The sequence below is a fragment of the Schistocerca gregaria genome, chromosome X (genome assembly GCF_023897955.1).
Source record: "Schistocerca gregaria isolate iqSchGreg1 chromosome X, iqSchGreg1.2, whole genome shotgun sequence".
NCBI lineage: Eukaryota > Metazoa > Arthropoda > Insecta > Orthoptera > Acrididae > Schistocerca > Schistocerca gregaria.
The window spans coordinates 532,995,546-533,011,547 of NC_064931.1; the positions used below are offsets into that span (position 1 = coordinate 532,995,546).

General features: G+C 41.0%; 1 protein-coding gene across 7 annotated transcripts in view; it reads right to left on the minus strand.

Moving 5' to 3' along the window:
- The window catches only part of LOC126297463 (neuropathy target esterase sws), a 216,467-nt gene that overhangs the window by 30,016 nt on the left and 170,449 nt on the right, over positions 1–16,002 (minus strand). For 3 of the 7 annotated variants that reach the window (XM_049988336.1, XM_049988340.1, XM_049988338.1), the window contains exon 22: positions 14,398–14,511. The exons of the other annotated variants lie outside the window; for them this stretch is intronic. In XM_049988336.1, coding sequence (XP_049844293.1) covers positions 14,398–14,511 — 114 coding nt within the window. The remainder of the gene's footprint in view (positions 1–14,397; positions 14,512–16,002) is intronic. 7 annotated transcript variants of the gene reach the window in all.

Consider the following 16,002-nt stretch of genomic DNA (forward strand, 5'->3'; position numbering starts at 1 on the left):
CTTTGCTGTCTCTGACAGAATTACAATGTCATTGGCGAACCTCAACGATTTTATTTCTACTCCATGGATTTTAATACCTACTCCAAATTTTTCTTTTGTTTCCTTCACTGCTTGCTCAATATACACATTGAATAACATCGGGGATAGGCTACAACCCTGTCTCACTCCCTTCCCAACCACTGCCTCCCTTTCATGACCCTCGACTCTAATAACTGCCATCTGGTTTCTGTACAAATTGTAAATAGCCTTTCTCTCACTGTATTTTACCCCTGCCACCTTCAGAATTTGAGAGAGAGTCTTCCAGTCAACATTGTCAAAAGCTTTCTATAAGTCTACAAATGCTAGAAACGTAGGTTTGCCCTTCCTTAATCTAGCTTATAAGGTAAGTTGTAGGGTCAGTATTGCCTCACATGTTCCAACATTTCTACAGAATCCAAACTGATCTTCCCCGAGGTAGGCTTCTACTAGTTTTTCCATTCGTCTGTAAAGAATTTGCGTTAGTATTTTGCAGCTGTGACTTATTAAACTTATAGTTCGGTAATTTTCACATCTGTCAACACCTGCTTCCTTTGGAACTGGAATTATTATATTCTTCTTGAAGTCTGAGGGTATTTCGCCTGTCTCATACATCTTGCTCACCAGATGGTAGAGTTTTGTCAGGACTGGCTCTCCCAAGGCCGTCAGTAGTTCCAATGGAATGTTGTCTAGTCCGGGGGCCTTTTTTCGACTCAGGTCTTTCAGTGCTCTGTCAAACTCTTCACGCAGTATCGTATCTCCCATTTCATCTTCATCTACATCCTCTTCCATTTCCATAATATTGTCCTGAAGTACATCGCCCTTGTATTGACTCTCTATATACTCCTTCCACCTTTCTGCTTTCCCTTCTTTACTTAGAACTGGGTTTCCATCTGAGTTCTTGATATTCATACAAGTGGTTCTCTTATCTCCAAAGGTCTCTTTAATTTTCCTGTAGGCAGTATCTATCTTATGCCTAGTGAGATAAGCCTCTACATCCTTACATTTGGTAGCCATGCCTGCTTAGCCATTTTGCACTTCCTGTCGATCTCATTTTTGAGACGTCTGTATTCCTTTTTGCCTGCTTCATTTATTGCATTTTTATATTTTCTCCTTTCATCAATTAAATTCAATATTTCTTCTGTTACCCAAGGATTTCTACTAGCACTCGTCTTTTTACCTACTTGATCCTCTGCTGCCTTCACTACTTCATCCCTCAAAACTACCCATTCTTCTTCTACTGTATTTCTTTCCCCCATTCCTGTCAATTGCTCCCTTACGCTCTCCCTGAAAATCTGTACAACCTCTGTTTCTTTTAGTTTATCCATGTCCCATCTCCTTAAATTCCCACCTTTTTGCAGTTTCTTCAGTTTTAATCTACAGGTCATAACCAATAGATTTAAAACCTGATTCCTAAATCTCTGTCTTACCATCATATAACCTATCTGAAACCTGTCAGTATCTCCAGGCTTCTTCCATGTATACAGCCTTCTTTTATGATTCTTGAACCAAGCGTTAGCTATGATTAAGTTGTGCTCTGTGCAAAATTCTATCAGGCGGCTTCCTCTTTCATTTCTTTGCCCCAGTCCATATTCACCTACTATGTTTCCTTCTCTCCTCTTCCTACTACCGAATTCCAGTCACCCATGACTATTAAATTTTCATCACCCTTCACTATCTGAATAATTTCTTTTATTTGATCATACATTTCTTCAATTTCTTCGTCATCTGCAGAGCTAGTTGGCATACAAACTTGTACTACTGTAGTAGGTGTGGGCTTCGTATCTATCTTGGCCACAATAATGTGTTCACTATGCTGTTTGTAGTAGCTTACCCGCATTCCTGTTTTCCTATTCATTATTAAACCTACTCCTGCATTACCCCTATTTGATTTTGTTTTTATAACCCTGTATTCACCTGACCAAAAGTCTTGTTCCTCCTGCCACCGAACTTCACTAATTCCCACTATATCTAACTTTAACCTATCCATTTCCCTTTTTAAATTTTCTGTCTCACCTGCCCGATTAAGGGATCTGACATTCCACGCTCCGATCCGTAGAACGCCAGTTTTCTTTCTCCTAATAACGACATCCTCTTGAGTAGTCCCCGCCCGGAGATCCTAATGGGGGACTATTTTACCTCCAGAATATTTTACCCAAGAGGACGCCATCATCATTTAATCATACAGTAAAGCTGCATGCCTTCGGGAAAAATTACGGCCGTAGTTTTTCCTTGCTTTCAGCTGTTTGCAGTACCAGCACAGCAAGGCCGTTTTGGTTATTGTTACAAGGCCAGATCAGTCAATCATCCAGACTGTTGCCCCTGCAACTACTGAAAAGGCTGCTGCCCCTCTTCAGGAACCACATGTTTGTCTGTCCTCTCAACAGATACCCCTCCGTTGTGGTTGCACCTACAGTACGGCTATATGTATCGCTGAGGCACGCAAGTCTCCCCACCAACGGCAAGGTCCATGGTTCATGGGGGAATTCAAGTCTCGCATAGGATTTCTAGTTTAAGGCACCAACAATATCTTGCAGGAACACCTACCCACAGGATATAGAGCCTTGTAGATAAGTCAAACTTTTATCATCAGGAAGTCTAACATCAGATTCAATGAATTGTTTGAGACACTGTCATAATGTAGTGGCAAGCAATACGGTGTCTAAATGCCTATCCTCTTTTGTTCAATTACACCAAGAACATGACACAGAACATCTTGATATTAACTGATAGCCTTCTGGTAAATATTTGTGACAGTCAACACATAATTACTCACAAAAAAAAGTTGAGATGTCATTTCTCACGGACTCGCTCTGCGCCTTCCATGGGAGAGTTCTGTGCAACAACCAATTCAGATATTCCAAAATTTACAGAACACAAGAAGGGTAATGATCTCCTTGAACTGTGTAGATAAGTTGTTATGAAGTAGTGAAATCACACAAACAACATTTACAGCAGACAGCACTGACTGGGCAAAGAAAAAATTGCACTAAACAACATTATGCCAAAACATAAAAACAGGATAAAAGTGTGTCTATATGGGTGGGCATATGAGTTGACTGACAGCTCTGAAATTCACAAATGTACAATAAGCAGTGTAGCAAAGTGACTTTTTTTCCAAGAATTAAGATGGTATTTTAAATCAGGACTACATGGATTACAAGATATAAATATGTGAAGTATGTGTCAAAGAAACACTTGCTAACTTTAGAGTTCAGAAGCTTTTATGTTGCTAGGAAGTATTCTTATGGCCTGTGTAGTAAAACAGGTACTTAAGCCACGCTGGTAAGTTCAACAGCACACACAGCAACAGGATAACTGATGTTACTGGTGTACACAGTATGTCTGTGGCCATTTGTTCTGACTGACTGCTTGCAGGTTGTCACGTAAACATAAAATGCTGGACAATGCGACGATGGTGATGATGATGATGATGATGATGATGATAATAGTAATTCCTTGTGTTCAACACCCTGCTTCAAGTCTTTAAATCAGACGCCGCTTTATCGACTTGCTTGTCCCTAACCTACCCCCATAATCCTACCAGGGAAAAGTAGGCTATAGTTGAACCTGGAATCTGACTTATGTATTGTTCCTCATTAATCCTCGCATCACTGAGAGGTGAAGGACAGGTCAACAGCACACTGAAATATTCTGTAGTATACCTGGGATTTGGAACTACGACATTTTGGTTTCCAGGCATATACTTTACCAGTAGATCATCAGGCCCGACTATAACATACATTACACGAACAGTGAGTCACAGAATACAGTGCAAGAGCACAAGGTCAGGACTTGCAATTTAAGCAACTAACATGGGTGTTAGCCATAGAGTAATTTAATTTGCAATGATTACAAGTGCCATGGTGTCATCAACGTGAAGTTGAATTTGAAAACCAATGTGTTTTTTAGGCATTGTCCTACTGGAAGTGGCTTATACTTCCCTTCACCCAACCTGAAGTAAGTTACTAAGCCTACAGTTTAATGTGCAGTCCAAAGGACAGTGTAACTTGGCATTTTTTGAACACAAAAATCATTACCAGAGGTGAAAGAAACAATAGCTGTCAGAAAACATCCTAGGACTGACCATATGTTGTACTTTGAACACCTGAATTTTTAGTCTGCACTTCTACACCCAACCAATGAGCCACACAATGGCATCATATATAGCTTTTGTTTGTAATTATGCATTAACGACAAAATATTTTAGGCTATTACAGTCCTGGATGGTAATAAAGATCATGGGGAAGATGGAAGAAAAGAAGGGAAAGGGGGGGGGGGGGGCATGGATGAATTATTTTGCTTGAGCTCAGCCACAATGTCCCAAAACACCTGCTTACATGGAAATTTATTGCTATTTGTTTCGAGCACAAATGAATTAATAGGATTATTGGTATATTAATTGAGGAAGACAGAATGTCAGGACAAATCAGTTTCACAAGAAGCAGAGAGCATTAAAAGAAAGTGTGCTTCATGTGGACAGGATGGTACAGTTACAGTCATACAACAAGATTTGCAACATGAGCTCATTGTGTACAATAGAATGACTCTGATCATTCAATAAATTAATATCAACACCAATACATGGAATATGAAAATGAACTTATGTATTTCCCATAAAAGGAAATGAATTGTGTCAGAAAATTAAGGAGTTTGGGCTCTCCCCGAGTTCAACCAGTAACAGTTTCACATATGACCCTTTCCCAGATCAGGGGTTACAATTCATGAAACTCCATGAAGATTTGTTCTCAATAATTCACAAAAAGGTTGTGAAACTGAAAGTGATAGACCGAGGCTGGCATAGTGCCCTCAGGAAATGAATGAAGGTCAAGGTTAACATAGACCGCTTCATGAAGCCAAGGTGGTGAAGGGTTCACACCCACCAGGAAAGGTGGAACTAGTATGAAGTTAAGCCGCTGTAGCAAGTGCCGAAAGCGGACTCCAGAAGTTAACAGAGAAGAGGGACGTGCCCCATACTGGCGATCAAAAGAATCATCAAAGGAGGAGACGTAGGATGGGTGGCCACATATGGCAGACAAACAGCATGCATACCTGCTGAGAAGAAAGTCATGGCGGTAGGACAGTAGTAGTTCAGCAGCTTCAGCATACAGACTCTCAACCGAGCTAATGTAAAAGGTACCCGTGGCCAAACGGATGCTACGATGGTGGATAGTGTTGAGACGGTTTAAGATGGATGGACATGCAGATGCATAAACAAAGCACCCATAAAACGTCCTGGCAGATTAAAACTGTGTGCTAGACCGAGACATGAAATCGGGACCTTTGCCTTTCGGGTAAGAGCTCTACCATCTGAGCAGGAGAGCTTCTGTGAAGTTTGGAAAGTAGGAGATGAGATACTGGCAGAAGTGAATCTGTGAGGATGGGGCATGAGTCATGCTTGGGTAGCTCAGATGGTAGAGCACTTGCCCGCGAAAGCCAAAGGTCCCGAGTTTGAGTCTCGGTCCGGCACATAGTTTTAATCTGCCAGGAAGTTTCATATCAGCGCACACTCCACTGCAGAATGAAAACCTCATTCTGAAAGCACCCATAGTCAAGTTTCAAACGGACAAGGGACCAGTGCAAACGGAGGAGGGTGGTTCGATCAGCACCCCAAGAAGTATCACCGAGGACATGTTGGACATGGAGGAACCGTGTACAGTGGGCTGCCAGGTAAGACACATGGGAGGACCAAGAGTGTTTCCTATCAAGCATGAGCCCCAGGAATTTTGCAGTTTCAATGAATGGAAGGGCAACAGGCCCAAGATGTAAAGATGGTGGGAGAAGTCAATTGCGTCACCAGAAATTCATACAGACAGTTTTGTCATTGGAAAAATGAAAGCCATTGTCAATGCTCCAGGAGTAAAGACAATCAAGACATCACTGAAGACGTCAGTCAGTGAGTCAGATCTGTGGAGAACTGCAATAGACGGCAAAATTATCAACAAAAAGAAGTGCTGGAGATGCCCGGCGGGAGACAGGTCATTATAGGGTTAATGGCGATAGCAAAGAGGACGATGCTCAGGACGGAACCCTGAGGCACACCATTTTCCTGGATAAAGTGTGTGACAAGACAGAACCTACATGCACCTTGGAAACTTGGTCTTTTAAAAATGCCTGAAGGAAACAGGGCAGGTGGCCATGGAAGCCCCACATGTAAATAGTACAGAGGATACCAGTTCTCCAGCAGGTGTCATAGGCCTTCTCAAACCAAATTAACATGGCCACGGTCTGGGATGTCCGCAGAAAACCATTCGTGATGTGGGTGGACAAAGTAAAGAGATGGTCAGCTGCAGAACGAAGTCCACACTGTGCATTCGTCAGTAAATTGCGAGACTTGAGCTACCATACCAGCTGGGCACGAATTGTTTGTTCCATCACCCTGCAAACAAAGCTGCTAAGAGAGATGGGGCAGCAGCTTGAAAAAAGGTTTTTGTCCTTACCAGGCTTAGGTACGGATATGGCTGTGGCTTCATGCCTACATTCGAGAAATGTGCCCTCTGCCCAGATGCAGTTGTACGTGTTAAGCAGAATTTGCTTGCCCACAAGAGAAAGGTGGTCCAACATCTGAGTGTGGATGGCATCTGGCCCTGGGGTGGAGGATTGGGATGAGCTGAGAGTGTATTGTCTGAGCCGCCTCCACTCGTTTCTGATGGACGAAGGCAGGGTGACAGTGGGAAGAGTTTAAAACTTCTGCAGAATGGCGGCCTAAGGTGTTGGAGATAGCAATAGGGTCCACGAGGACATCGTCTGCTACTGTCAAACCAGAAATTGGGGAATGGCTCTTGGTCCCCGAGAGACATCAGAAGTTGGCCCACAAAACAGGAAGGGGTGGAACTGTTAATAAAAAGAACTAAGTGAATGGAAACCAGCTAGCTTTTTTGCTGTCCCAAAGAACATGACACCACTTTGCATGCACCTGTTTATAATGAATGCAGTTCGCCATGATAGGATAATGGTTAAAAATGCAGAGATCACATCTCCGTGAGCGAATTGCATCGCAGCATGCCTCAGTCCACCAAGGGACTGGGACACGATGTGGTAAAGAGGAAGTGCGAGGAATGGAATGTTCTGCAGCAATAAGGATAATGTTTGTGAGATACTCCACCTGGTCATCACAAGTGACAGCCGATGAAGAGTCGCTACTACAGAGCACAGAAGCAGGAGGATCCTGCTCCATAGGGCCACAGAAGCATCGGTTTGCTTGTGCAGTCGGTCTGTGGAGTCCAATGCTGAAAAAAGTTTGGTGGTGCGCACCGGCGACATGGAGGCCGGCTGGGCTAAGACATCATGTGGCTACACCATTGAAGAAGAGAAAATCGTTTGCCTTTGGTGGACTTCTTCAACCCTTTCCAGTTAGAGGAAGATTCAGATGTTGTTTCACTGGAGGGAGGAAGTCTTTACAGGAGTACTCCTTCTGTCCTTTCCGGCCTACCGTTTGTGTAACTGGTGGCTTCACCCCTTGAGGTGAGAATTTGACAGCTTGTTGCACAGCTGGACAAGGGGGATGGCGATGCTACCTTGACACTGGGCGATTTCACAACCTGAGCTAAATTCAAGGTTGCATGTCTGCATGGCCATGTCCTTCATGGAGCGAGGGTAACGAGAACAGAACTATAGGTGCCAGATGGGAGAATGCAGGGTTTGTGACTAGTCAGTAACTTGCGAGCTACTGAGTAAGGCACTTCTTCCTTTACCCGGATCTCTTTGACAGCCTGCTCATCAAGACACATCAAGACACACAGGACAATCCTGAGAGATGGTGGTATGGCCGCCATTGCAGTCGATACAGTGGGGAGAAGGAAGCAGACAATCGCCTTTGTGTGCATCCTTACCACAGGCAACACATTTGGCTGGGTGTTGACAAGATGTTATAGTTTGGTTGAAACGATGATACTAGTAGCAGTGCATTGAGTTCGGAATATACGGCCGGACTGTGATAATTTCATAGCCTGCTTTGATCTTGGACGAAGCACTACTCTATCAAAGGTGAGAAAAAGAGTGTGGCTGGGCACTAAGGAGGAATCTACCTTTTTCATTACACAATGGACGGCAATGACACCCTGATCAGAGGGGTAAGATTGGATTTCGGCCTCGGTTAGACTGTTGAACAGCCTGGTGTAAATTACACTACAGGAAGAATTTAAAGTTCTACTGGCCTCGACACAAACAGGGTAGCAATGGAGAAGTGAGGCAGTAAGCAGTTGCTGTGCTTGAGAATCAGAAGTACTCTCCAACTCACCTGACAGAGGGACCAAGCAGCAATTTTGGAAGGTTGCAGCTCAGGCAATCACCCCTCCATGGACCTGGCCTGTGCCAGGGGATGGGCCGGCCTTCAGGAGCAAACAAGGAGGATGAAGAAAAGAGGAATCTCAAATGCCGCAGTGAAGGAACAAGAGGAGAAGGGAAACAAAGAAAGGAAAAAGGAGCAAAAAACAAAGGTGAGACTGTTCTTACGTCAGTTACAGACAATGCAGAACATTCCCAATAACATCCTAGACATGTTTCCCAAATGAGAGGAAAAAGAGTAGCAAGAGGATAGACATGCAGCACAGAAGGGAATAAATGTGAAGACAGGGACCCCGTGGTAGCCAAGCATGAACCACCAAAGAGTGACGAGGCCCCTGGGGAGGGGGGTGCCCAGACATGATGGAGATTAGGTTTTGAAATCCTCTTGTAACAAGCCACTAGAGATGGTGCACAAACTCTAGATTGGGGGAAGGATGGGGAAGTAAACCAACTACACTAGAAATACATTCAATGAGGACTAGAAGCCAGTAATGACGGGATGTCTTGGCTCATTGGGTTTGGCGATACTGGGAAGTAGGCAGAAAACAAAAGTGTTTTAAATTTAGTGAAAAATTAAATGAAATCTGGATATGCCCAATTGATTGTATTATGTCTGAATTTTATATTGGCATTGTCAGCAGCAAGCTGTTATTCAGAATTAACAAGCAGAGGCAAATTGCCTTAACAAGCAATACCTAACACCTTGCTACTGAGTGTGCTGTGGGACATAATAGCAGAGACTTTGACATATGTTTCACCTTTAAAGTCATCTCAATGCTTCCACTCTGAACATGTATTTCCAAATTTTAGAAATGGGTGCTAGCTCTCAAACATGAAGTGGGCTCTCAGTCCTCGCAGACTTCATTTTCATCAGGTTAACCTCTTCAGTTTCTCTCTCTCAAATCCCCTTCCTCCTTTTAACTATCGACATTCTACATAACTCACATCTCTGTCTGTATACCTGTTATTACATCATTGCTTTTTCTTAGTTCTGTACTTGACAATGAGAAAAGTTCTGTACTTGACAATGAGAATCACCTTTTAACATCAGTTCCTCTTCTATGTGGTTTTCCATATTTCCATTTTTTAAAATAGACATCCTTATTTGTGCATTTTTAAAAAAATAGATATCCTTATTTGATCTTTTTTCGATTTCTGTGATTCGAACAGTTGTTGATTTTTTCTAAAAATGCTGAATTATTTGGGTGGTTAATCTATCCACACTCATTCTGTATACATTTTCAAAACATATCAATCTCTGCATATGTAAAATTCTGCTTTACAAATCTCTCTCTCTCTCTCTCTTTATTTTTTTTTTGGGGTGGGGGGGGGGGGTGGGGGGGGGGGGGGGTGAATGGAAGCTTTCCATTGAGACTTGGCATTGCATGAAAGACGTGATGAGCAGTGTCTGTCTGAGATAACACCAGCTACACATAGCAAATATCTGCTAGAAAATGCACCTGCAGACTCTTAGGACGTGTGTGTGTGTGTGTGTAGGCATACGCACACATTACTAGTTGTTCTCTCTCTCTCTCTCGCCTCCCGCCCCCCCCCCCCCCCCCCCCCTCATTCTTTTCTTCTTTCATTTCGAAATCAAACTGTTTCATTATTAATACATTCTTAACTACATACTTTTACCAGTGTTCATAATGACAAAATCAAATCTTGTACAACATTGCTGAGGCTTTCATGGCAACTTGTTGACAAACTGCCTGTTAGCTTTCACCTCGGGATAATCAAACCAATTCATTAAAAACACACACACACACACACACACACACACACAGCACTGTAACTGTGGCTAGTTTCCACACTGTCCGTGCGTTTACAGAGCACCTGCTGTTATCCACACCACAATGTATCCTGTTGCCCTTGCGATGTATACTTAACTTTCTACCAAAACCTTACTCCTGACCACTTGGAAGATACTATGGAAATTGCGAGTTAAACCTACACTGTATGGGATAAATTATGAAATGAAAGGAAAAGTTTTACAGAAGTGGAAATAAAGAAACCTTGTATTGACTGTAATATAAAATGATAAACATATTCTGATAAGCCTGTGATGAAACAGTTGCAAGTGCTGCCCCACTGTATATTAGGCTATTGGTCCTTAAGGATCTACACCTGGAGTCAATGGCCAGTTCTACTAAAGCACTTCTATACTTCAAAACCTCAAACTGGATGGCAGGCAGAATATGTCTGAAAAATTATACTTGTATGCAGTCTCTGGACAGTTATTCTCAACATGCACTGAGCCAGATGATCTGCGAAGGATTCAAAAAAGTATGACAATATATGCATTATCATTGAAAGGGATCAATATCAAGGTAGAGGTGTCCTTGTCTGCAATAGCATCTTAGTGCAGTGTGGCATAGTGCACGCACCTGCGTGTGTGTGTGTGTGTGTGTGTGTGTGTGTGTGTGTGAGAGTGAGAGAGAGAGAGAGAGAGAGAGAGAGAGAGAATACAACATCCAGTCAGTTGACTGGCCGATGAGGTGCTTCCACCTTAATCTTCTTAAATAGTTGTGGGGTTCCCATTTACTGACACATGGGTGTCCTTGTACTCACTCCACAATCCGTACAAGAGTTTCTAAATATAACAGATGGCAAACCAAACATGACAGATTACATCATTTCTAATGGTGTCACCAGAATTTTTATAGTGCTGTTCTAGTAATAATCAAATGTAATGTGTACCACTGCAAATTTTCTCTTCCTTTTTTAATTGGATTCTTCAAAACGTTAAGTTTATATATTACCATTATTTACAAGGAATACAGCTTCATGTCATTGTTTACATTAGTACACTTCACTATTCACCTGTAAATGAAATATTTTCTAAATACCACACTTTTCCCAATTTTGCATCCAAAATATACATGAGGATAAGTAAAACATTGCTACTGATGGAATAAAACAACATATAACAATATACAAGACTGTTGAGCTCCACTGTAAGTGGACCTACTCCCAACTACACAAAACTATTTGTAATGGTAAGTTAGTAGATATGTTTCAGTGGGTCTCAAGTCAGATCATTTGTAGTGTAATTTTTTCTTAATTCTGGAAAACAACATTCTTGTGACTGATAAATCATGACTTATTGTGGCTTTGATATTGATGTTGGAGACACTAGTTGTCAGTTTTAGTGAGTTTTTGTACTTGGAATATAAAACTTTAATGTTTGTACATCATCTGGGATAACTGGTGTTTTAGAAGTAGACTGATTTCTGACTGAAGAAGTGATACTTCTGTGGATTTACATTTCATATAGGTCTAATATGTAATCATAGCTTAAGAAATTTTTGACAGTAGTTAGAAGTATAGTTTACATGACAGTTTTCTTTTTGTTGACAAACACTGGAAAGTGTAGCTAAAATACAAATAATGGAAGGAGAAAAGGTAACCACTTACGATACAGATGAGGTGTTGAGCTGACAGACACACAAACTGCTCTGAAATCATCATTAAGCTCTTGGACAATGTCCCTCCTCAGAAATAAAAGACTATTGGCTCTGAGGAATGATTTCAACCTTGTTTTTGTGTCTACTGATAGTTGAGTGTGTGAACTATATGGTGAGTGGTTACTTTTACGCCTTCTCTTTCTGTTGAGTAGACGTATGTAGAGCTTCTCAAATCTACTCCATACTTTACTACAATATTTGATGAAAAATGTAAAGCAGTCATCATACTGAAGGTTAATTAACACCACAACACTTAACCATGCGTCATACTAAAGACACTATGCTCTGGCCTTCATTTAATCTATGTCTACATGATTTATCTGCAGTTCGCAGTTAAGTCTTTGACAGAGGGCTCTTAGAGCCACTTTCAGACTATTTCTTTATTGTTCCATTCTCGAAAGGAGTCATTCCAATCCCGGCGCTTTCCCGCTTGGTAAACAAAGATTCCAAGACTTACCAAGCGGGAAAGTGCCGGTAGACAGGCACAATAAGAAAACACACAAAATTTTGAACTTTCGCAACCAGCGGTTGCTTCGTCAAAAAAGAGGGAAGGAAAGATGAAAGGATGTGGGTTTTAAGGGCGAGGGTAAGGAGTCATTCCAATCCCGGGAGCGGAAAGACTTACCTTAGGAGGAAAAAAGGATAGGTATATACTCGCGCGCGCGCACGCACGCACGCATATCTCCATCCATACATATACAGACACAAGCAGACATATTTAAAGGCAAAATATGTCTGCTTGTGTGTGTGTGTGTGTGTGTGTGTGTGTGTGTGTGTGTGTGTGTGTGTGTGTGTGTGTGTGTGTGTGTGTGTGTGCACGCGCGAGTATATACCTATCCTTTTTTCCCCCTAAGGTAAGTCTTTCCGCTCCCGGGATTGGAATGACTCCTTACCCTCTACCTTAAAACCCACATCCTTTCATCTTTCCTTCCCTCTTTCCTGACGAAGTAACCGCCAGTTGCGAAAGCTCGAAATTTTGTGTGTGTGTTTGTGTGTTTTTTTATTGTGCCTGTCTACCGGCACTTTCCCGCTTGGTATGTCTTGGAATCTTTGTTTTGGACTCTTTCCATGCAAGCTCTGATTTCTGCTACTTAATCATGATGGTCATCCTTCCTCAAATAGGTGGGACTTTCCTTCAAAGATTCCAATGCAGCAAAAAATGCCTTTGTTCTAATGAGTGCCACCCAAACTCACAAAGCCATGACACATTCTCTCATATTTTGTAATAATACAAAGTGTGCCACCCTCCTCTGAACTTTTTTCATTTCCTCCATCAACCCAATCTGGTAAGGATCTCATATTGTGCAGCAACACTCTGGAAGAGGACGGAGAAGCAAAGTATAGGCAGATTTTTAGTAGATTTCTTGCATCTTTTAAATGCTCTGCCAATAAAACACTGTCTTTGGTTAATTTTCCTCACATTATTTTCTATATGGTGGTCACTGTAATCCCTAAGTACTGTGTGAATTGACAACCATTAAGTATGTGTGATTTATCACATGAACAAAATTTAATGCAACTTTTTTAGTACTCATGTGGAGGACATCACACTTAGCACTATTTAGATATCTTGTTTAAATCATTTTGTAATTCATTTTAATCTTCATAAGAATGTACAAGACAGTAAGAAAACAATCTAAGATGGCGGCTCAGATTGTCTCCTGAATAAGTTATATAAATTAAGAACAGCAGAGAACCTATTTCACCTAGCCAGCGATGAGTGGACCACACTGTTTTGATAGAGACGGTGTTTCAAAGTCTTTGCATCAAAAATTTAGGGAGAGAGATCACGTTATGGAACAAATTTTGTTAGAGAGAAAATGTTTGCTGACACTTCCCAATGATGCTAGGTTTTTTTATTGAATTCACCAGCCCTGGGACGATGAAGATTCACTGAAACAGAAGGGTCTACTAATCATCAGGTGTGCGCATCTGCACACTAAATACCCCAGTGAATTGAAAGAGCAATTTTCAACAAGAAAACCTTAAGAATGAATGTTTCCAAGCAGAGAAAGATATTTTAGAAGCTCAGTTTCCCCCTTTTCATACGAAGTAGATGACTGGATTATAGGCAACACAAATTGCATACAAACCCCACAAAGAGCCTATGCCCTGCCGCCTCTCATGGACATAACCACTTATAAAAGATGCCCACCATCGTTGGGAAGCATCAGCTAACATTTTGTCTCTAACGATAATTGTTCCCCATCATGTGATCTATCATCCCTAAACATATGCTCCAAAGATTTTGAAACACCCTGTATTTGTCTACAAGATTAAAATTCTACTTGGAAAACTTATTTTTAAACTGAACTGTGCACCTTTATTTTGGTTACTATGCCCAATCTATCAAATTAACAGCATGTAAACATTTCCTTTAAACTTTAGCTTCCAGTTATTTGCAGTTCCATATCCCAACAATTTAAGTTTTTCTTTGTGTCTGTGTTTGCTGTATATATGGAGAGACTTACACATAACAAACAAACCTGTTAAACACCTCATCAATGTTAGTGAAATGTGTGTCAATGTGAAGCACGGAAACACAGACAAATGCAGCCTCTGAACACAAGTATTTGAGGAGCACTCTAACTACTACAAGCACTGTCAACAAAATCTTACCAATTCTTACCTGGGACATTGTCTACATAACATCCATCTAGAAGTAAATGACCATCTGTTTCACACATTGGAGGTAAGACACCAGCTATTGACATACTTGCACGAACATATCGCCACAGGAGACCTAAAGCAACACCTTCTAACCAATTTTGACATACATAAGAACCCACCACAGCTCTGTAGAGTGTATGTACAGGAAGGAAGCACAGAAGCATTAAACAGGACAAGGTGAGAAAGATATTTGTTAGTAATGAACAGCAATACACAATAATGAGAACATAAACTGCGGAACAACAGATAATTGAAGTAGTCTACTGACCTTTCTAAATCACTCATTATATAAATATTTGTGCTAGAAACACCAGTAAATCTACTGGGTAGCACAGATTTCTCTAAGTACTATATTTCAAAAAGCAGCACATTTTTCATCTATGTTATCTCTCGTATTGTGCCCAAATAGAAGCAGTACTAAAATCAAGACGATGTGAGAAACAATATATTTTCTGTGTATTTTATATTCTGAAGTTTCCACTAATAATAAACTTTTTTAGACTCAATTTCTACTATACAATATTTTTGTATGATCAAACCTGACCAAACAAAAATAAAAGAGCATCAGTTATACTTGCCACTCTTCTACAAACACTTCCACATCATATTATTTATTGATTTACAAAATAATATTTGCAAAACATAAATATTAGACACACACAGACATGCATGAACCCCCCCCCCCCTCACCCCCACCCCTCCCCACACACACACTTCAATGTGTATAAATGAGACTGAAATACGCAAAAGTCATGAGAAACATATTACGATATATGATACAAGAGTAATTCAATTTGATGGAATTCAAATGAAGAAAACGTTCAGAAACAAAAAGAAATCATATTATTTATTGCAAAGATTTGATGCTTTAATGATCGAATTCAAAGTGCAGATTGAAATATTATATTACAATTGAGGAAAGAGTCCATTAATGCTCAAGGAATTTGTACAAAATCAAGGACTCATGTGAAATCCTAGAAACGGAGGAGGGAAATGTTAAGACAACACTACGAGAAATGGGATGTATACAGATTTAAGATAACATTGTACACGGACCAAGACTCAGATCTAACTCTTTCCCTGTAGTGACAGTCATCTCCCCACAATCATATCCCATAGACCATTTCAAAGGATAATTCTATCAGTACCTTTTTGAACTTTACATATGCTCTCCTACACACATTGTTAAATTAGCATCTCCAGGAGGAACTGTATGGTGCAGAAAGACTCTTTGCTACAGAATGTGTACAACAATTACATTTCCTCATAGACTGAAACTGAGTATCAGATTGGAATACAAACTACTTTGATGGCCTTCTTGGATGACCCCCTATGGTTTGAGCCATCAACTGAATGTCTCACATACTACTTTAAAGTTTCAACTGCCACATATCACTAACCCCCGCCCCCACAATATCTGATGCAGAGTAAAAGTTTCCTTGTGTCCTCTGAAACCATATGATGTCACAAATACTGTTTCCATGAAATGTGTTGTGAATATGACAACCATCAGAGTGTAATGAGATGATGACAATGAAAATTCGTGCTGGGCCATGACTTGAAC